Raw genomic sequence first — 22,804 nt, 5'->3', positions numbered from 1 at the left:
CTAAACTATTAGGCTACAATTTTAGATTTAAGACAGAGATAATTTTAGATTTAAGACAGAGATAATTAACAATAATTTTGAAATGCCACTGTTATACAACTTTTTTTCTTTTGCAGCACGTGTTTTATTATTATTATTATTTGCACTGATCAAAATAAATATTAAAAATTACAAGTAATAATAGCCTACTATAAATGTAAACGAATATTCTAAAATAATAATAATAGTAAAAATCACAATCATAATTTTCATTTTATGAAATTAAATTTAAATTAAATTAAGGGTTCAATGCAGACTGAATTGAATATTAATTATATGAGGAAAATATAATGAATTATATTTTGATTTTTGAAATGATAGAAATAACGTGTTGGTTCCAAGAAATCAAAGGGAGATAAATGCATATGCATTTAAGCATTTAAAATAGATTTATTGGATAGAATTGTGACATTGTATGGCTCGTTAAACGAAATAATTTAATGAAACCAGTGTGTGGCGCTCTTGTCTAAAACAGAAACCCAAAAGAGATTTTTCATGACCAGCAGATGTCGCCAGTGATCTGTTTGTTAAACACACAGATGTACAAACTCTTGCAGCAGTGAGAAACTGGACTTTTTTTTTTTTTTTGCAAGAACTTTATTGAACAAAAACAGTTTAACAACCACAAATGGCCTGATACAACATAGAAGAGAAACTTGACTTTTAAGAGCTTATTGTGAAAAGAGCTGAGACTTAAATCATAGACAGAAGCTTTCAGGAGTGCATGTGCATATAAAAGTAATACAAAATATAGTATATACAAAAAGATTGTATATTGACCATTTCACTGATCCTGTGATTTTGAGTGGAAGAGAGATTTCATAAGCTTTATTCAAACAAACAACAGACTCGAGCAACGGTTTGACCAACCTCCTGATTTCTAGAGGTGCCCACATAGAAGGCGACGTTCTCAGGACCTTGCGCAACGTTCCATATAAGTTCTCTAAAGGTGACGAAAATTCTGAACCTTTACAGAACATTCGGGACGTTCCTAAAACGTCCTCTTTTGGTAATGAAAGTGCTGCAGTTCAAGGTTCCTTATATGACTTTAGGGGGATGGATGTTCCATTTTGGTTATTTTATGGTCAAAAAAAGAACGTTACAAAGAGGATATTTGGGACATTAACAGAACGTTCCCACACGGTCCTCTGTTGGTCATTTAATAACGTCCCCGATATGAGTTTAGGGGGACGTTCTATTTTGGTTATTTTATGGTCATGCAAGAACGTTACAAAGAGGACATTTGGGAAGTTAACAGAACGTCCACCAAATAACATTCCCCAAACCTTAAAAGAACTCCACATCGTGACCGTCTCTGAACATTCTGGGAACGTTACTAGACATCGTCCTTTACACCAGTGGGGACGTTCTGAGAATGTTCTGGGAACGTAACATTTCTAGCGGGGTGGCCGGTGTCATGATTAATCGAGTCCTCCCTCAAAATTGGGTCTCTACAAACTGTCAGTTAATGATTATCTTAATATGAATGATGATATACTATAATGCGTAAGAAAACAAATTATAAGTTCATAAACCAATTTAACGTAATTTCTGACACTTGATTAACTGTTAATAATAATATAATAACTCTTAAGAAAATTAACCATGGTTTTACTACGATAAATAAAAAAAAAAAAAATGTGGTTTTGCTACAAAAACCAGTTTAACTATGGTTTTGTTGTGGTTATACAAATGTTGTGGTTATACTCTTGGACTTCATTTCCCATAACACACTTCCCGGACTCATTATCCTGTCATTGCACTCAGCTGTTTTGTGTTTGGTCATCAGTGTCTGTCTATTTATACCTGGTTTGTTTTTGCGCTTGTGTTATCGAGGTTTCATTTATGGTCACTGGTTTCACTGTTTGTTTTTCTTGTTTTTTGTGGACTGTTCTGTTGATTTTTGATTCTTGCCCGAATGGATTACGTTTTTGGATTGCCCTATTAAAGATGCATTTGGATCTTACCTTCTTGTCTCTGTGCCCTCCGTGACAATAAGCTAACTAACACAGACATAAATAATGTAGCTGAAACTGCATTTATCATAACATGATTATGCAGGAATTGTAATCAGGCGCTGAAGAGAGGATGGGGGCAATTTGTCACTACACCAGAACCTCCTCAAAACTGCCCTCTAGATTTGAGAGCTATACTCTCTTGAAGAGTCTCATAAGTGGAGCAGTTGTTCTCTCGTCCAGAAATCCTGCTTGTTTTTTTTAAGACTTGACCGGTTTTATCTGCCATTCAATTGGCAATTTGGCATGTGTTGTTGAGGCAGACCTCTTGCCCAAGGCAGATGAGGTTTATTCGATGATAGGCCCTGTTGACATTTCTATGACCACCATAACCACCAATTGGGACACATTCCCCTCAATATCCCTAAATATCTAAGCCGTTTCTTGTCAATTTTTCTTCTGTTTTGAGCTGATGGAGAAGCGAAAGCTGGGAAGAAGCTCGGCAGCGCCACAGAGCTCAGTTCACAGACCTGCCAAGCATGTCAAATGAAACAAAGCCAAAGTCAGGACAGCCTGCATTGTGGGTAGGTGCGTTCTTCGTTGCACTGAATGAATCGATTGCCTCTTCCATGTGAAATCTCACTATACCCTCTTGTTCTTCAGAAGATGTTTACTTCTGTGTCTGGGACCTTAAAGTTAATCCCTGGGAAAACAAAAACGGCTAAATAATCGAAAATGAACTGAATTTGAAATAAGCAGATCAAATAAGCTGACATGAATGAAAGCTCATTATGTGATATTCAAGGTTTTCCATATATAACAAACACATTACATTTACCTGGTTTGATTTTGATAGGTTATCCTTAATTTCTTCTAAAGATCTGATAAACATGTCCTCTATGGTTGGAAAAATGTGTTGAAAGTATAAAAAAAGACCAACCTGAAGTCAGTTATGCAAATGTCTGTTTGAGCCTAAGGGTTCTTGCCTTTGGCTGTGATTTTTATCTTCATATTAAACTGTATCAACTTGTAAATCTCTGGTGTGGTCTTTTCAACTAAAACAATTTGTTCTCCGCCAACCGATGGCAATTAGACAATTTCGCTTTTGCCTTCTGTTGTGACTTCCTGCCAGCAACCTTCACAAACAGTTTCACAGTTGCTAGTGAATCCATTTAATCAAGCCTGAACTCTTTTCTGCTCCATTATCCACCACAGTAGGAACGCTGAGCAACATATGATTGCATGAACTGTCATTATTTTCTTTCTTTTCGGTTTCTGTTAATGCAGATGGTGCCAATAGCGAGATATACGAATGAACAGCAATTTGTTTCTTGAAAGTGTGAGTGGGCCAGCACACAGCAGATGGGACTGGCTAATTTCTTGCACTCTAAAGAATTAAAAACCATATGCTTTTACCTCATTTAATGCAGCTGAATTTAAGGACTCTAAATCTCCTTGTTTTTTAGTATTTCATTTTTAAAAAAAAAAATGTTATTTAACTCTCTGTTCAGTAGGAAACATCTTCATTTCACATTAAAGTTACATGATGTTACACATTAAACCCAGAGTTTTTCATTAAAACACTCCAGGTAGTCAGGATATTAAAGATATTAAAAGTGATCTCAATTGTTCTCATATTGTTATGGCATTTGAAACAAAATGAACATATGCTAATGATCCATTAACTAACATATAAGGTAATAATATTAGCTAATGTTCTTAAAGTTATTATAAAATGATTTTTAAAGTGTTACAAATTTGCGTTTTTGTAGTTTACACAGAGATTTCAAAAATGTGCACTTTGAAACCATTTTCAAAAGTTTGTGTTTTCAGGCCCCCAAAATGCATTGTCGTGTAAATGAACGGCCAAAACACAAAAAGTTTTCAGCTTTTGAAAATGGGTTTCAAAGTGCAATTTTTTGAAAACGATACCATTATTGTTTCTGTGTAAACAACAAAATCATGAATTTGTGAAAATGGTGATGTGTTTAGGCACGTAGCGTTTCTTTACAAAGTGACATCAAAGTGAGCAATGCCAAAGTAACGCCTTTGGCTTGCTTAGTTGGGGACACTTGACATTTGATATTCAATAGTATTCTTGACATTTATTCAACAGTGCTTCTGATCTGCCTGCATTGACACTATTATTTAAGAGCTGCTGTGCAGCCAAATTATGTACCAGTTATCAATGTAAAGCTACTTTGACACAATCTGCATTGTAAAAAGCGCTATATAAATAAAGGTGACTTGACTTGACTTGACTTGACATTGCCAACTACTGGCCTGGCAGCAGGATACAGCGATTTTAGATCCGTGTGAATGGAGATCGTTTTGACAACGTTGTTGTCTGTACACGAAAAAGCAAAGGAAAATCGTTTCAGCTTTTAGTACATCGTTGTCGTGCAAACGTACCCTGAGACACAAGATGGCGGCATTTGTGTTTGTATAAAAAATGAGATAGCGAGTCAGCAGATAGATATGACTAACATGAAAGTAGCGCCGGTTTCAGTCACCAATGAAAATCGAGTATTCCCAATAAACGTTAGCCTGTTTTTATAGCCTATCTACTCAAAAATGTTTTATACAATACTTAAAGTAGAACTTTTATCGTCACCATAAATACTCGTGCATATCCGATTTCATTTCCGCCAAGAAAATTTTCCGCCATTTTGAATTTTGTCCAAAACATACTTTTGCTAACTAGTCCTAGGTTTTTCACTCGATCGGAACCAAACCAGTGCAGAAAGATTCTCTGGAGTCTGAATATCAATAATAAAAAAAAGTTGAAATTTTAATTCACGGTCGCAAAAGGGCGCCAAAGCATTCAAAATGGGCGGAGCCACTTTTACTAAAATGGCTATAACTCTTGAAATAAATGAGATATTTTCACCAAACTCGGTACATATGTGTATGGGCTCAATCTTTAGTCACAGTAAAAAAAAAGAACACTTGGTGGCGCTATAACATGAAAAAAACATGAAAAAAGCTATAACTATGCAACCGTTAGTCCGATTGACTTGAAATTTGGCATGCATTGTCTTGGTCCAAGGAGGCATCATAGCCTATGAGGACATTGGCATATCTTGAGAAACATGGCTGCCATTGGCCAATGAAATTTGAGACAAGGTTAACAGAGGCCAATCGGAACAAAACTCGGTATGGGTCATCGACACGATGCCCTGAAGGAGCCTGAGAAGTTATTTTTTTAATTCATGTGCCCTCATAATCTTTAATCAAAGTAACCTCCTCTCCGTCTTGCAGCGACATCTCTTCCCTTCTCTCATGACGTGTACTGGCGTGAGGGCGGGAAAACGTCACTCACATGAGATCACGGCAATAGACCTTATTTACAGCAGTGCCATCTTTGATTTTTAACACGAATGAAAGCGAGGCTGTGAGGGATAGACTTGCAGTAAATCTCTTCAGTGGGTTGTACTGTTTTTTAATGTGTGTTTGGATTGTTCTGCTGACAAAACACTGCAAAAATGAGCTTTCCAAGGAATTTCACTAGACAAAAATACTCCCAACAATATGAGCTGTGGACAATTATAATTGTTATTTTATTAATTGTAATTTTTAATTTATACAGCTTTTTACAGTGGATGCCATTGAAAACACGGTACATCTATTCCTCACAGCCTCGCTTTCGCACCTGCCATCCAATCAATTCCCCATGGACAAAATCAAGTCCCACCCTACATTTTTTCTACATTTGAAAAGTGGTTTCACTCGGATATATGTCAAAATAGAGAAACAAAATTTCTCCATGTTCAGTATTCTTATTGCTTGCCCCATTTGCACAACACTTCAAGCACTATAGCAGATAGTGAAAGGGCCTTATGGGAGAATACAGTAATTGAATAAACTCAGGGGGTTTGGCTTCCCAGCCTGTGGGATTATGAGGTTCAGAAGTGCTAACCCAACACTTTTAAAGCCTGATAACAAGCTCATGAAATGCTCTGGGCTTCTCACACTTCTAATACTCTCATCAATGAGACACTGAAGCGGGGACAGTTCTGCCTTAATACCTTTGATTAATGATCATGCGCAGAATTTATATTGCTAAATTAATTCTTCTGGTTACTCAGCAGTAAAATACAGCAGGGGAAGGAGCGGGTTCATCATCAAGGCCATATATATGGATGTAGTAAACCATTCGTAGTCACTACAGATGTGACAATGTTATTGTTGTTCAGTTTTACAGTCTAAAAGATGTCGAATAATAGAAATAGCAAACAATGCTGCAACTGCATTCAGTCAGATATATATATTTTAACATCATTGTCTTCCATTTCCATTCAAGATCTTATAAAGAGCTTTTGTGTACAACCGTTGTGTTTCAATACATAAAAAGATGTTCATTTTCCCCCTCAGAAGGTCAGTCGGAATAGGAGTTTTATCATCTCAGGAGGCAAACTGTATTTCTGACAGGTCTGGAAGTGCAGAGAGAAATAGAAGGAAGATGAAAAATTGTTTCATATAATCTGTATTTTTTTTTTTTTTGCTTTTTTGAATCGATACAAACTATTTCAAGGATGCAGGTATATTTGAGACTTCTGACAAATGCACTTCTAAAACTCATTTAGATTCATTCCTATCACAGGGCATGGAGGAGATTCATTCAAGTTGCTTTAACAAGAGAATGTTGAGACACTTTTGTGGCTTAAATATAGCAAGAAATGATCGTCAGTTCCAACCGGATCTCATGAGAAAACATCATTTTACAAGTTCGTATGAAAACATATGATTGTTAGAAAAAAGCATGAGGTCCACCGGTTACCCTAACCATCAGTGGGGTGAAAATGTATGAATGAGAACTGAATTCATTTGAATTAGCCACTAAGTTAACAAATCGAAAATGATTGATGCTTTCAAATTAAATTGTATGATGTTATGCTTATGGAAACATGCGATTTTTGGAAAAAAGTAAACATGAAGATCCACCGGTAACCCTAACCTTCAGTGGGGTGAAAGCAGATCGTACCAAAAACGTGTGGATGAGATTCACCAAAACCTAAAATAGTTATGCACTTCCATGAGAGTTCTGTCTTTGGAGTTTCAGCATGTTCCAATGTTTTCTAGTAAACCTTTTTAAGCAGAAAGACTCATGAAACCTTCCTTGTTAAATCAACGTGTGTATCTGCGCTTTGGAGATTTGAGGGATTTGGATAGCTCAGAGCTCAATTGAGGTTGTCAAGTGTTCCTGACTTTAAATAAATGGGTTTTGTCCCATGGTACATGTTAAGGCAGGACATAAGAGATTTTCTCAAAAGCACAAACTGTGAATGTGGAACTTTCATTTCTGTGAATGCCAGAACTCTCTTTTTGATTAGAAAAAACATATGAATAGAGATTTCTGCCTGAACCTAAATTAAGTTTTTATACCATAGCATATGCTATTTTTTTCACCAATGGTATTTGAATGAAAATCCGGTTTTAGTTGGTTAGATGGCCTGCAAGCATTTTAAACTTGTGTTTTAGAAGTTTTAAACCAGTTTAAACCAGTAGAACATTTTGTTTCATATGTAAAATTCAAGCATGAAGAGTTAAAAGTCTTTAATATTATTTAGAAAGATTATTTACATTTATAAAACATCTTTTTCCACATCAAATAATCACAGCCAGCATTAACGAACCTGAGAAAAAGAAAAACATTTTAAATTGGTGCTACACAGTAGCTAAATTACTAAATGCTTAAATACACAAGATACAATCATACAGCAGAACATTTGAAGTGACAGTTTGCCCAAAAAAAAAAAAAAAATCCGTCATCATTTACTCACCCTCATGTCGATCCAAACCTGTATGCCATTCTTCTGCGGAAGACCAGATATTTTGAGAAATTATTTTTTGAGTGTTATTTTTTTGTCAATGCTCAAAACCAACATTAATCGAAATATCTTCTTTTGTGGTTTACAACGGCATAACTCTAGAAATCAACTAGCTAGTCTTTTTCCCGAAACCACATTGTCGCAAATTTGTCATTCAACCACGTTGGTTAATGATGTCACTCAGGTGGTAGAGTAATAACTTCTTTTAATTAAAACGTTTGAGATTGAATCAACGCCAGATTTTACGGACATGGCATCTGAGGATTAATTCTCAGTTATTTTAATTTATTTTCAGATTCACTCTTCAAAAACGTGCTTTAAATCTCTTGACAAAAAGATGTAAATGAAATTTGCATATTTTCGAAACGAAAGATATAGATTGTATTGAACATCAACTTGCTTATTTTGATAAACTATGCTTCTAACCACAAATCAAGAGCTGCCTTTCCAACCACACAACTTTGTTGTTCGTTTGAATTATGGTTTCGGGAAACACTGACTCGTTGAACTATGCTGATAATGACAGAACTTGTTACCATAGTTGGCTAACAATGATTTTGGCAAAAGCACCCCAGGTTTTGAACAACATGAGATGAGTAAATGATGAAAGAATTTTCATTTTTGGAGAACTATCCCTTTCAGAATCAGTATTTCTAAACCAATCATCTCTTTTGGACAAAATGAAATTCAGGAGACTTTTCATGATGTCTTTGAGGTCTGGCACAAGACATGAAGATGTTTACAGTGTTAAATAACAGAGAACAGCTCTCTGTCTTCTAGCTGATGACACAGCGATGTGTGTAAAGGGATACAGTGTCTCAGTCTACTGTATATCCAGTGATATGTCCTCTAGACACCATGCCTATAGAACTTTCCCAGGCAATATGTTGGTAATCGTCCATTTTTGATTGCTGCACTTCTGAAGGGCCAGCTGATATCCGTGATCCACTTCCGCACTTTCCACCAATTCCAAACAACGCTTTGACTTCCTATTCTGAATGGAGCCTCCCTGCAAGACACAATACACATCAAAATGAGTGAACAATGACAAAGTTGTTCCAGGACCAAACAGGATGTTGATTTAGGAACATTAACCACAATACTTCTCAGAAAAACAGGTTTCTTAAAGGGTTAGTTCACCCAAAAATTAAAGTTTATTTATTACTTACCCCCATGCCGTTCCACACCCGTAAGACCTTCGTTAATTTTCGGAACACAAATTAAGATATTTTAGATGAAATCCGATGGCTCCGTGAGGCCTTCATAGCCAGCAATGACATTTCCTTTCTGAAGATCCATAAAGGTACTAAAAACACATCTAAATCAGTTCATGTGAGTACAGTGGTTCAATATTAATATTATAAAGCAACGAGAATATTTTTGGTGTGCCAAAAAACCCCCCAAAATAACGACTTATTTAGTGATGGCCGATTTTAAAACACTGCTTCAGGAAGCATCGGAGCACAAATTAATCAGTGTATCAAATCATGATTCGGATCGCGTGTCAAACTGCCAACGGCTGAAATCACGTGACTTTGGCGCTCCGAACAGCTGATTCGATACACTGATTCATTTATGCTCCGATGCTTCCTGAAGCAGTGTTTTGAAAACGGCCATCACTAAATAAGTAGTTGTTTTGTTTTTTTGGCGCACCAAAAATATTCTCGTTGCTTTATAATATTAATATTGAACCACTGTACTCACATGAACTGATTTAAATATGTTTTTAGTACCTTTATGAATCTTGAGAGAGGAAATGTCATTGCTGGCTATGCAGGCCTCACTGAGCCATCGGATTTCAACTAAAATATCTTAATTTGTGTTCCGAAGATTAATGAAGGTCTTACGGGTGTGGAACACATGAAGGCGAGTAATTAAAGACAGTACTTTCATTTTTGGGTGAACTAACCCTTTAAAATCCCACAGAGCTAAAAGCATCCTGGTGTTAATGCGTCCTTCTAATGCAGAATCCAAGAGACTCTAAATGAGAAATCAAAGCTACATGAATACCTCGAGAAACATACTTCTTTCAGCCAGTAAATAGAGTATGAAATACAACCACCAAAGCCTTTCAGAACAATGTCAAAAGAAAAGTGATGTTCCTAAAGTGGTTGCTTCTGAAGAAGAGCCTCAAGGATTTGGAGTCTTACAGTGTTGAAGGAGGCTCCGGAGACAGCTGAAACATGAAAGAGGAGGCCGCGGGCGAAGTGTCGCCCTCGTCCAATCATCTGCTACCGTATGAAATCCAACTCAGACACAAGTTGAATGAAACGCCAAATGTTTTGCTACACAGGCTAAATCATATTATTGAAGATACACAGCTGGAATATTTGTATTTTATGCTGCTTTATTATAGTCATGGCTGTTACATTAGCATGTGAAAACAAAATGTAATATAATGTGAAACTATATTAAAGAAGAGAATACCTTCATATGGTAGTTAGTGGTATGGTGTGGCACATAAAGTTATGGTAGTTTGCTATGGCAATTTATAACAAGAGTACAAAGTGCTTAACTATAGACAGTACTGTAAAAACCTATATACTATTGAAATCTTTGATATTTTCTGCAAGTAGTGTAACTCCACATAATTATTCGTGGTCATGTAGATTATAAACCAGACATTATTAACACCCTTGTAATTATAAAATAGTCTGGCATGCATCATTAAACAGGTGTTAGTCACCGATAGCCGCTGCATCTGCTTCAATTATGTTCTGTTCCAAATCAGCCTCCCAGAAATAATAATATCACTGTTTTCGCCATGACTGCTGTTGGTGCCAAATGCCCTAAAGAGCTAAATAATATATTTCAGCTGGGTACATGTGTCAGGTAAGCTTAGCGGCGCATTTATTCAGGACCTGTCATGCGGTATCCTGGATACAGACTGAAAAGCAGATATGAGTCGATAAAGACTTAATTAAAGCCATTTCTGATGCTCTCCTATGAGTCAAAAAGCCAGTTCACTCTTTCACTGGCTTTGTCATCAATTATTCATCACATATAAAAGGCCACAATGGATTTGCTCCATTTTAAGAAACTCCAGGAAAAAAAAGGTGGCTGCCATAAAGCCTTTATCCCACCGAGCTCACCTGAGACATAAAACCACGTCCCGAGGGTTTGTGTGAGAATTGATATCGTTCATACTCTTACACTTTTCTCGATAGTGCGTGTTTGTTCATCTACTTCGACATCTCTCCCAAGGGGGCAGCATTACCCTTTCCTAATAACCTATTCTGACATTTCCACTACACTTCAGCTAAACCTTTTAGACGACACCGCCTGCTGTGACATATATTAATTCATCCACCTTTTAATAGAGATGCATACATTACGCGGACAGTGTGCAGATGAAATTAAGATGTCTGCTACAATCCAAAACGGCGCTTGAATTGAATTAGGAGAGCTTTATGACACACACACACACACAACTCACACCTCTGAATTATTAATGCTCGATATCCAGAAAGTGTCCGTTGCAGTCGCACAGCCGGAGGGCTGACAGATGCTGCAAATTGACTGCGAATTTTTGGAGTGCTACTTAAATGTTCTCAGAACTTGATAAAAAAGTTTTGACATTTAAAGAGGACCTATTATGCTTTTTACATTTTCAACTTTCTTTAGTGTGCAATGTTGCTGTTTGAGCATGAAAAAGGTCTGCAAAGTTGCAAAGCACAAAGTCCACCCTAAAGGGAGTTATTCCCTGTATCAGTAAGATATCAGGCGTAACATTATGACCACCTTCCTAATACTGTGTTGGTCCCCCTTTTGCTGCCAAAACAGCCCTGACCCGTCGAGGCATGGACTCCTCTAGACCCCTGAAGGTGTGCTGTGGTATCTGACACCAAGATGTTAGCAGCAGATCCTTTAAGTCCTGTACGTTGTGAGGTGGAGCCTTCATGGATCGGACTTGTTTGTTCAGCACATCCCACAGATGCTCGATTGGATTGAGATCTGGAGAATTTGGATCTGGAGAAAAACAACTCGTTGTTGTGCTCCTCAAACCATTCCTGAACCATTTTTTCACGTTTTTGCTGGTGGACAGGGGTCAGCTTTTTAATGTTGTAATCATATTTGAATGCAGTTGTCACATTTACCTAATTTGCCAATAAACCAGTTTTATTGATTGCAATAAAGACGAAGCTATTGGGACCATTTAAAAATGCCGTGTCTGTAATTAGACATGCACACACATTTTTTTCCAGCACTTCAAATGAACAAATTCGTTAAATTATGAGAAAAATGTCGTTAAATTTCTAGAAAAAAGTCTAGATAAAATGTTGAGAATAAAGTCATTAAATTAACGAATTTATTCTCGTAATTTAACGAATTTGTTCTTGTAATTTAACAACTTTTTTCTCATAATTTAATGAGTTTATTCTCGTAATTTAATGACTTTATTCTCAACATTTTATCTCGACTTTTTTCTCGAAATTTAACGAGTTTGTTCTTGTAATTTAACGACTTTTTTCTCATAATTTAATGACTTTATTCTCAACATTTTATCTCAACTTTTTTCTCGAAATTTAACGAAATTTTTCTCATAATTTAACGAATTTGTTCTTGTAATTTAACAACTTTTTTCTCGTAATTTAATGATTTTATTCTCAACATTTTATCTCGACTTTTTTCTCGAAATTTAAAGAGTTTTTTTCTCGTAATTTAATGACTTTATTCTCAACATTTTATCTCGACCTTTTTCTCGAAATTTAACGAGTTTTTTTCTCGTAATTTAACGAGTTTATTCTCAACATTTTATCTCGACCTTTTTCTCGAAATTTAACGAGTTTTTTCTCGTAATTTAACGAGTTTATTCTCAACATTTTATCTCGACCTTTTTCTCGAAATTTAACGAGTTTTTTTCTCGTAATTTAATGATTTTATTCTCAACATTTTATCTCGACTTTTTTCTCGAAATTTAACGAGTTTTTTCTCGTAATTTAACGAGTTTATTCTCAACATTTTATCTCGACCTTTTTCTCGAAATTTAACGAGTTTTTTTCTCGTAATTTAACGAGTTTATTCTCAACATTTTATCTCGACTTTTTTCTCGTAATTTAACGAGTTTATTCTCAACATTTTATTTCGACCTTTTTCTCAAAATTTAAAGAGTTTTTTCTCGAAATTTAACGAGTTTTTTCTCGAAATTTAACAACTTTAATCTCGAGATGGTTTTATTTTTTTATTATTGCTCGGCCCTAATCCTCTTCCGTAAACCAGCAGGTGGTGGCAAAGTAGCATTTATTTGCGCATATAACAGCTATTTCCTCTAATCATTTTTCACTTTGTTTTTTACTAAATATTAAACATTATAAAATAACTAAGTTTAAAAATACATTTTGTCAATGTGATGTATAAAGTACTCAAAAAATCTCATGGAAAACAATAACTTTTCTTGTGAATGAATTACACAGAAAGCGAGCATCGCGCTTTCCTTTTGTAATCACAGCAGCTGTCAGTCAGTGCAGCGCAAGCTCAATGATTTCAGCACACTTGTAGAAACAACTTTTATTCAATTAATCTAACTAAAGTGCACAATAAATATTTAATTTTTGAAGCTTTTTTCACATGTGTGAAAACTGATGGTCGAATTGAATTTAGCCAAGGAGGAACAATGAGGTATGTCTTTATTTATTTCTTTTTTTTATGCTGTCATACGTTTGAATAACTAAATTAATGCTATGCCTGACTATTTAAGTGCCTATATTGTGATTATAAACTAAGTATTAGACTACTGATGCTCAACACACCAGCAAATGACATCTCACCGGAAGTTTTCAAGCTGGCTTATATTATTCCCATATTACACTCCGTGCATATAGCCCATTATCACAACACACTCGTCCAGCCAACCAATCAGAACACATTGCAATTTTCAGAAGGAGGGGCTTCAGAGAGGCAGGAACTAAACAGAGCTTTCAAGCATGAAATATATTTTAGTTGACCCTAATCAAGACTTAGAAAAGGGGCATAATAGGTCCTGTTTAATTGAGCTGTGCAGAAAGGATGTCTATGTGTAATAAGCTTTGTGTAGAATGTAATGGCACACTATGGAAAAGTGAAGCTCTTCATCAAACTTAATTCAAAACTAAACCAGACAGCAGAAACAGACCATCGCAATACCATACTCTTTTAGACTCATCTAGGCACCAACTCACCCAAAAACCAATAGTTAACATAAAAAAAGTAATTTAATTTATGTAATAATCATATAATTCAGTTAGCATATTATTACTTTACAGAGCACAAGAACAGAAAATGAGCGAATGATTCATTGTTTCCTCTGCATGTATACCTGAGTAAAGAGCCAGGAGAGCTTCATGTGCTTGTTGCTGGCGTAGCTGCATTCTAGCAGTCGCGGCCGGCCGTTCACGTCCACCAGGCACTTGTTATCGTCGTCGTCGATGGTCGGGCTCAAGCTTCCGACATGCAACTGCTGAGAGTTTGTGTAGTACACATTCTGTAACAACAGAAGAGAAAAGCACTTTTAAAATATACATGTAATATAGATGTACATAACTAGTCAACACACATACTCTTGCTTAATTATTACAATTTTTATTATGTTAACATTAGCCTAGCATACATAATCTGCTCCATGCTGCATTAGGTGCTCACATGTGAACGCGAATAAATTTTTTATCCAACAAGATGACATGCGCATAAACTAAATGAAAAACTCATGTGCCATTTTTATTACAGATACTTTGCGTCAGTTTACCAGGAAGTGATGAATTTGTTCTCTTGAACACATGGTATGGAAACGCTGCTTTATTCACAAATGTTTTATGCGATATTCCAATTTTGCACAAATTTGCACAAGTTAAAAACTTTGGATGGAAACATAACTATTGAAGACTGGAATAATGGCAGCGGAAAAAAATGGTAATAAATGGTAATACTATTTCACAATATTACTGTTTTTACTATATTTTTGATCAAATAACTGCAGTCTTGCAGTCAACATTATAAAATCATACCAAACCCAAACTTTTGAATAGAACTGTATGTTGTGAAAATCACATCAGTTTTAAATGTTTGTACAAAAAAATTTTTATAAAAGAAAGTTTTGTAGAGAAATTTGTACATTAGTACTTTTATTTGTCAACAAAACTCAAAAATGTCAAGTTTTTAGTCAAGGCCTTATATATCAAGCCCTGAACTGCAATAACAAGAAAATTGCAATGTCATCTTTTATCACTCTGATCCATTCATTTGGGCCGTCTGAATGTCTGTTTGGACACTGTGTCTTATTCAGCTCTGTATTACATAGCCAATAAAATGAATTATTCATGTTTGTTAATTATGTCTTTCCTATGAAATCTCTAAGAAGATGTGGCTCAGTTCCAAATCCCAGTGTTGATACCTAGTATTGCATCTTAATGGGCTCAATGGGGAAGAATAACTTTTTAATCGAATGACTCTCATTTGTTAATTTCATACACACCGTTCAAACATGGGCTGAATTCCAAATGGCTACAAAGCATTTAAAGTGTGTGTACATCACTGGTGATGGGAAAGTACATACATATTTAAAGGGTTAGTTCAGCCAAAAATGAAATTTCTGTCATTAATTACTCACCCTCATGTTGTTCTACACCTGTAAGACCTTTGTTCATCTTTGGAACACAAATTAAGATATTTTTGATAAAATCCGATGGCTCAGTGAGGCCTCCATTCCCAGCAAGTTAATTTAGACTTTCAAACACCCAGAAAGGTCCTAAAGACATATTTAAAACAGTTCATGTGAATGAAGCGACAAGAATACTTTTTATGTGCCAAAAAACAAAATGATGACTTTATTCAACAATATCTAGTGATGGGCGATTTAAAAAAAAACACTGCTTCATGAAGCTTCGAAGCTATATGAATCTTTTGTTTCGAATCAGTGGTTCAGTTCAAACTAACAAAGTCACGTGATTTCAATAAACGAGGCTTCGTTACCTCATAAGTGTTTCAAAATTTCAATGGTTTCGTGACTTTGGCAGTTTGATACACGCTCCGAACCACTGATTCGAAACAAAAGATTCATATAGCTTCGAAGCTTCATGAAGCAGTGTTCTGAAATCGTCCATCACTAGATATTGTTGAATAAAGTCATTATTTTGTTTTTTGCCACAAAAAAGTATTCTTGTCGCTTCATTCACATGAACTGTTTTAAATATGTCTTTAGTACCTTTCTGGGCATCTGAAAGTGTTAATTATCTTGCTGGTAATGGAGGCCTCACTGAGCCATCGGATTTTATTAAAAAAAATATCTTAATTTGTGTTCCAAAGATGAACGAAGGTCTTACGGGTGTGGAACGACATGAGTAATTAATTTTCATTTTTGGGTTAACTATCCCTATAAGTATGTAGAAAGAAAGTCTGCAAGTAATGGGACATTTTACTATTGCGCCTTGATAGCACAAACCTCTGTCATGTTCTGTTTGCATTTCTGTGTAAGTGTTAACACATTTATTAAATAATATTAACTGTTACTTCACTTTTAGGTTTATATATTTAAACCTCCCCTTCAGTAGTGCAAGGGGTTGTGGGTAATATTAGCAAACATTAGAAACATTAGAAAAAGCATGCACCGACGCATTCTTCACAAGTGCACTGGAAATAATACACCACCTTTAACAAACTATTTTCATCATACAATGATTTGCCATGCACTAATCTTAATATTACATAATATGGAAAGTATTCAGCCCTGATTTAAGTTTATCACTCTATCTTATTGTCTTTCTTTTTTTTACCTACAGCAGTTCTGATGTATTGTGAAGTTCTACTTAGAGAAACATTACATTCACAAAATTCATTTATTCGCATTTACATCATGTGAACACTGATGGCATGTGGCAAATGGGGAAAGAACTCAGAAAAGCAAAGTTCCTGATATTCAACATTTGCTTTGAATCACTAATGCACATTCTGTTGGAGCGAGTCCTAAATCAATAGCCCTGATACTTTAATCCCTTGCCATACTGAAAAACAAGCACTTTCAGAAAGAATTCATTTCATGCAATATGCCCACATTTTTTCTTCAGGGTCTGGATGGATTGATATTTCACTTCAAAAGCCAGAGCTTTGAGAAGTGGTAACAGCATTATTGATTAGATATCCAATGCAGTGCATTACAGAAATGCATACTTTTCTCAAAAACATAGATTAAATTGGTTGTATACCATCTAGAGCGATTTTGGCAATCCAAACTTCTTGTCAGTTCTGGAATATCAGATACAAAACTAGGCATTCTGTTCTTCTCTTCAACTCCAAATCAATTCCGATCTCTAGGTTTGTTTTGAGAGTTACCACTGCGTTCTGATGAGACAAATTGTGTGTCAAGAATTTTTTTTTCTCAGAATACTGCAGTACACCTGAGCCTACAGTAAAATGAATTCAAGTTGTTTGACTTTGGAATAGCGCCAGTGCAACATGGCTCAAACTTTTGTGAGGCACCTTGAAATCTGTGGAAACAAAGGCTAAACAGGCAGCAAGTGTATCTCCACGGACACATAAAACAACTAATCATTCATTCACAATGGAAACAATGCATATCCTTGGGGATCCTTTGATGAGCACTGGAACTGTGACGGGAAGGGATGGAGGGCTAAAATGGGATGGGGAATAATGTATGAGAGATGACAAATAAGGAATCAACTTGCAAGGGACTAATTTAGCACTGTTCTGCTTGAGGAAAAGCTTGCTTTTTCACTGCTTTGGAGATTTATGGCTGTTGTATGGGAACAATGTTCCTTTTGCTGAATGAATGGGAGATAACGCACTAAAAGAAAGAGCAAGCATGTCTATGCTCCAATTCCAACATGCTCAAATCCCTGAGCAACTGCCACAGTGTTAATACGCTTAGCTGAGGTATTGTCTAACGGCCCATTAAAGAAAAAACAAATCCAGCACCTCAAGTACAGAGACGGTGATATGCTCATACTGCTCACATCCTATCAGAATGCTTGAAATCAGTTTAAGTGTGCAAATAGACAGAAGATGCACTGTAAATCATGCAGAAATATTCTGGCTGGTGAAGAAGTTATATATATATATATATATATATACAGTAGGTATGGAAAGTATTCAGACCTCCTTAAATTTTTCACTCTTTGTTATATTGCAGCCATTTGCTAAAATCATTTAAGTTCATTTTTTTCCTCATTAATGTATACACAGCACCCCATATTGACAGAAAAACACAGAATTGTTGACATTTTTGCCGATTTATTAAAAAAGAAAACTGAAATATCACATGGTCCTAAGTATTCAGACCCTTTGCTCAGTATTTAGTAGAAGCACCCTTTTGATCTAATACAGCCATGAGTCTTTTTGGGAAAGATGCAACAAGTTTTAAACACCTGGATTTGGGGATCCTCTGCCATTCCTCCTTGCAGATCCTCTCCAGTTCTGTCAGGTTGGATAGTAAACGTTGGTGGACAGCTATTTTTAGGTCTCTCCAGAGATGCTCAATTGGGTTTAAGTCAGGGCTCTGGCTGGGCCATTCAAGAACAGTCACGGAGTTGTTGTGAAGCCACTCCTTCGTTATTTTAGCTGTGTGCTTAGGATCATTGTCTTGTTGGAAGGTAAACTTTCGGCCCAGTCTGAGGTCCTGAGCACTCTGGAGAAGGTTTTCGTCCATGATATCCCTGTACTTGGCCGCATTCATCTTTGCCTCGATTGCAACCAGTCGTCCTGTCCCTGCAGCTGAAAAACACCCCCACAGCATGATGCTGCCACCACCATGCTTCACTGTTGGGACTGTATTGGACAGGTGATGAGCAGTGCCTGGTTTTCTCCACACATACCGTTTAGAATTAAGGCCAAAAAGTTCTATCTTGGTCTCATCAGACCAGAGAATCTTATTTCTCACCATCTTGGAGTCCTTCGGGTGTTTTTTAGCAAACTCCATGCAGGCTTTCATGTGTCTTGCACTGAGGAGAGGCTTCCGTCGGGCCACTCTGCCATAAAGCCCCGACTGGTGGAGGGCTGCATTGATGGTTGACTTTCTACAACTTTCTCCCATCTCCCGACTGCATCTCTGGAGCTCAACCACAGTGATCTTTGGGTTCTTCTTTACCTCTCTCACCAAGGCTCTTCTCCCCCGATAGCTCAGTTTGGCCAGACGGCCAGCTCTAGGAAGGGTTCCCAAACGTCTTACATTTAAGGATTATGGAGGCCACTGTGCTCTTAGGAACCTTAAGTGCAGCAGAAGTTTTTTTGTAACCTTGGCCAGATCTGTGCCTTGCCACAATTCTGTCTCTGAGCTCTTCAGGCAGTTCCTTTGACCTCATGATTCTCATTTGCTCTGACATGCACTGTGAGCTGTAAGGTCTTATATAGACAGGTGTGTGGCTTTCCTAATCAAGTCCAATCAGTATAATTAAACACAGCTGGACTCAAATGAAGGTGTAGAACCATCTCAAGGATGATCAGAAGAAATGGACAGCACCTGAGTTAAATATATGAGTGTCACAGCAAAGGGTCTGAATACTTAGGACCATGTGATATTTCAGTTTTTCTTTTTTAATAAATCAGCAAAAATGTCAACAATTCTGTGTTTTTCTGTCAATATGGGGTGCTGTGTGTACATTAATGAGGAAAAAAATGAACTTAAATGATTTTAGCAAATGGCTGCAATATAACAAAGAGTGAAAAATTTAAGGGGGTCTGAATACTTTCCGTACCCACTGTATGTATATATATATATATATATATATATATATATATATATATATACAGAAGTCACATTTTGGTACATACCTCGGTTTTGGGGTCAGGGTTCGATACGAGTTTGGTCTAAGCATTAAACAGAATGCACTCTTGCCAAACCCATTTATGGTCATACAGATAAGAGTAAGACATCATTCAAAACTTTATTTGTGTACACTCACAATAAAATGAAAACATTCTGCTTATGTAAAATAAAGAAAACAAACCAGATGTAGCTTTCTGCCATCCCAGTTTCCTTTCCGTGAAGTTTGTGCGTAACAAAAATTTATCAAAACTCAGCTTATAGGCTACTAGCAAACTCTTGCATGCCATCTGAACTCTTGTTTTGGGTTGATGCATAGTTTGTCTCTTCTTCTTCTGCTCTTTTTCCTGTTGTGGTGGTTAGCAAAAAGCGTTGCATTACCACACGCGCCCCCTTCTGGAGTGTGGAGTGTGGACTGCCTGTGACTGACTGCATTCGTCATCTGACTCTATGTACCTAACCATGACGTCCGTACCGTTACGGTTCGGGATGAATACATGTACTGTTACACACATTTATATATATATAGATAATATATATAAGATATATATAAGATCATACAATAATATCCCTGGGGCCTCTAAAATGTCCTATAATTAGAAATGGTGTAATTTCGATTTCCTCAACAGATTCTAGAAAGTTTTGAATCAGCAAGAATAGAAACATTACTGCATTGCTTGGCACCATTGTGTCGTGTCCAATAAGAAAGGTGGACGCACACACAGATATGAATTCAGCAGGTGTAAGAGACCCAACTAAGTAGTTAAAATCATGCTGACAGTGCTGTTCTCTCCTTTCCCTCCCTCCCTCCCTCTCACTCGCTCTCATTTATATATCTCTGACACACATTCTACATTTCCTCCTCACCTAAATGATGCCTGTGGTGGTGAAACAACCCTCCCGGCTTGTGTTCTAAGTCATTGCTCTTTATTGAGATTCATTATAGTGACTATAGCCCTGGAATCTGTCTAAATCCAAAATTCCCTGGTGAGTCGATGCTTTATGGAGAAAGCTCCCTATTTTTACAGTATTTTTGCAGGATATCATTTGTTGTAGAACCTGGTGGTGTAATACACTCAGGTGAAAAAAGACTGGATTGTCTAAAGCAGCCCAACTGCTCAAAAATTCATATTTCGGGCATCAGCACAAAATAATGAAGAGATTTTATGCAATACAATGACTGTTTTATGTTTTTTTTTTCTATCACTGTGAAACACTGAGATCAGTTGTGACGGGAAGATGGGAAAGCACAAGCCAAGTGCATACAAGGAGAAAGCCAAATCTTCATAAAAGAGAAATCTTCACAGAGGGGAAAATGTCTTTTAACTCACATTTTCACCATGAATTAAACAACTGAAGTGTGCAGAGCCTTTGTACAGTAGATGGGAAAAAGAATGAATGATACAGCTATAAAAATGCAAACTTTATATTTTTCAGACTTTTGATATCTCAATATTTATGTATTCACTCTGAAATGGTTTTAAATATTTTTTTTCCCAAACTGTTGTTGCCAAACAGATTTAAAGTTTTAAATCCAAGAGCTAAAGTACTGTAAAAAAAAAAAAAAAAATCTAGTTCAAATGATTCAAAGTTTTTCACAAAATGAACTGAAGGAAGAATCATTTTAAATATTTATATGTAACACTCTAAGTTCCATTAGTTAATGTCAATGCATTAACTAACATTCATAACGCATTTGTTGCAGTATTTATTAAGAAAAATATTACTTTACGTTAGCTCAGGTCCATTAAATAATATTAACAAGTACACCTTATGACTAAGATTAATAAATGTTTTAGAAGTATTTTTAGTTCAAATGGAACCTTACTGTAAAGTGTTACTGAAAATTTTAACACTTTTGTGTGCTGACAAAAAGATTTTGCTTCAGAGTTCTGAATCTTTTTGATTCAAAGTTGTGAATCGATTCATTGGAATGGACAGTTTTAACTGATTCACATAAATGAATTAATGTAAGAAAGTAAGAAAACATATAGCCAGGTCGAAATCTACACATTACATTTCCTGATCCCGTTTAACCCGTTAACTCCTGTTCTTGATCTCTAGGCCAAAAATAAGACCTTAGAAATGTTTCACATCACATACTGTGCAAACACAGTGAGAAACATGGAAAGAGAGAACAGGAGACATGATGGAATCGGACATGAGCACTTATATATATAAATGAATTACACACACTCAGAGGGCTGAAAAAGGATGAAAGCCAGAAGGTGCAGTGGACTGAACACTAACCTGAGGCGTCAGGCCGTGGCAGATGTACAGGATGGGAATGTTGTCGGAGTCGGGACCTTGATCCACACACAGATCTGGCCTCAGGCTGTTCCTCAGCTACATGCAAACACACACACAAAGATGCACTAAATGGACCAACACATCAGACCCATCTCATACTGCAAAAACCACAGAGGAGAAGATGAATTAAGATCACTAAAACATCTTTCTTCCTCTGTCTGCTAATGGCGAATGTGTGTGAAAATGGCCTGAAGCTCAGCTTTCCTTTGTCTTCACAATGGAGCTGTTAATTATGCTATTCCACAAAAGAATGCCAATTAGGAAAACCGCTCTGTTGGCCTTGCATTGTGATAAATGAAACGGGCAGGCCCTGAGAAAGAAAAATAATACTTAGTAAAAGCCATTTCTATAACTCAGTATTATGAGAAACAATGTCATCTATCAGATGTAGTAATGTCTCTATGTGCTAATAAACTGCATTGTGCTGTGTCAAGCGAAATTAATAAATTTGACTGTTGTTATATAATTATGCCTTCAGAACGGTAATCGAGTTTTACAGTTTAATTTGACATTACAAGCCTCGTGAAATGACTGAATGAATTTAATGCTCATATTTCTATCTATATATCCTATGTATTTGAACAAATGAATAAAAATGATGGTAATAGTGTTGACATTTTAAGATGACAAAGTTTATTGATTTATGAAATAGTTTGTTAATTTAAAAGGGGGAAACTGGCAGTATGACAGTACCAGGGCTGACGTACAATTAAACACTTTGTGTCATCTAAAATATAAAAATATATTATGGAAATATATGATGTTTCCACCTCGGAATAAAAAAAAGGATAATTGCCACTTTTTTATCTCACAGTTCTGACTTTTGTTCTTAGAATTGCGAGTTATAAAGTCAGAATTGCGAGATATAAACAATTCTGAGAAAAAAGTCAGAATTCCATGTTTATATCTTGCAATTCTGACTT

The 22,804-nt window shown here is 36.2% G+C and overlaps 1 protein-coding gene across 2 annotated transcripts in view; it reads right to left on the bottom strand.

Moving 5' to 3' along the window:
• Window positions 1-7,535: 7,535 nt before the first annotated feature.
• galnt18a (UDP-N-acetyl-alpha-D-galactosamine:polypeptide N-acetylgalactosaminyltransferase 18a) overlaps window positions 7,536-22,804 on the bottom strand; it is an 88,953-nt gene continuing 73,684 nt past the window's right edge. For both annotated transcript variants that reach the window (XM_048158728.1, XM_048158727.1), the window contains 3 exons: window positions 21,822-21,917; window positions 14,121-14,285; window positions 7,536-8,834 (listed from right to left, as the gene is read on the bottom strand). In XM_048158728.1, the coding sequence (XP_048014685.1) occupies window positions 8,688-8,834; window positions 14,121-14,285; window positions 21,822-21,917 (408 nt within the window). In that variant the 3' untranslated portion in view covers window positions 7,536-8,687. The remainder of the gene's footprint in view (window positions 8,835-14,120; window positions 14,286-21,821; window positions 21,918-22,804) is intronic.

Source organism: Megalobrama amblycephala, linkage group LG15 (genome assembly GCF_018812025.1).
Source record: "Megalobrama amblycephala isolate DHTTF-2021 linkage group LG15, ASM1881202v1, whole genome shotgun sequence".
Taxonomy (NCBI): Eukaryota; Metazoa; Chordata; class Actinopteri; order Cypriniformes; family Xenocyprididae; genus Megalobrama; species Megalobrama amblycephala.
The sequence above is the reverse complement of the archived record's forward strand: the minus strand, read 5'-3'. Positions and strand labels throughout refer to the sequence as shown.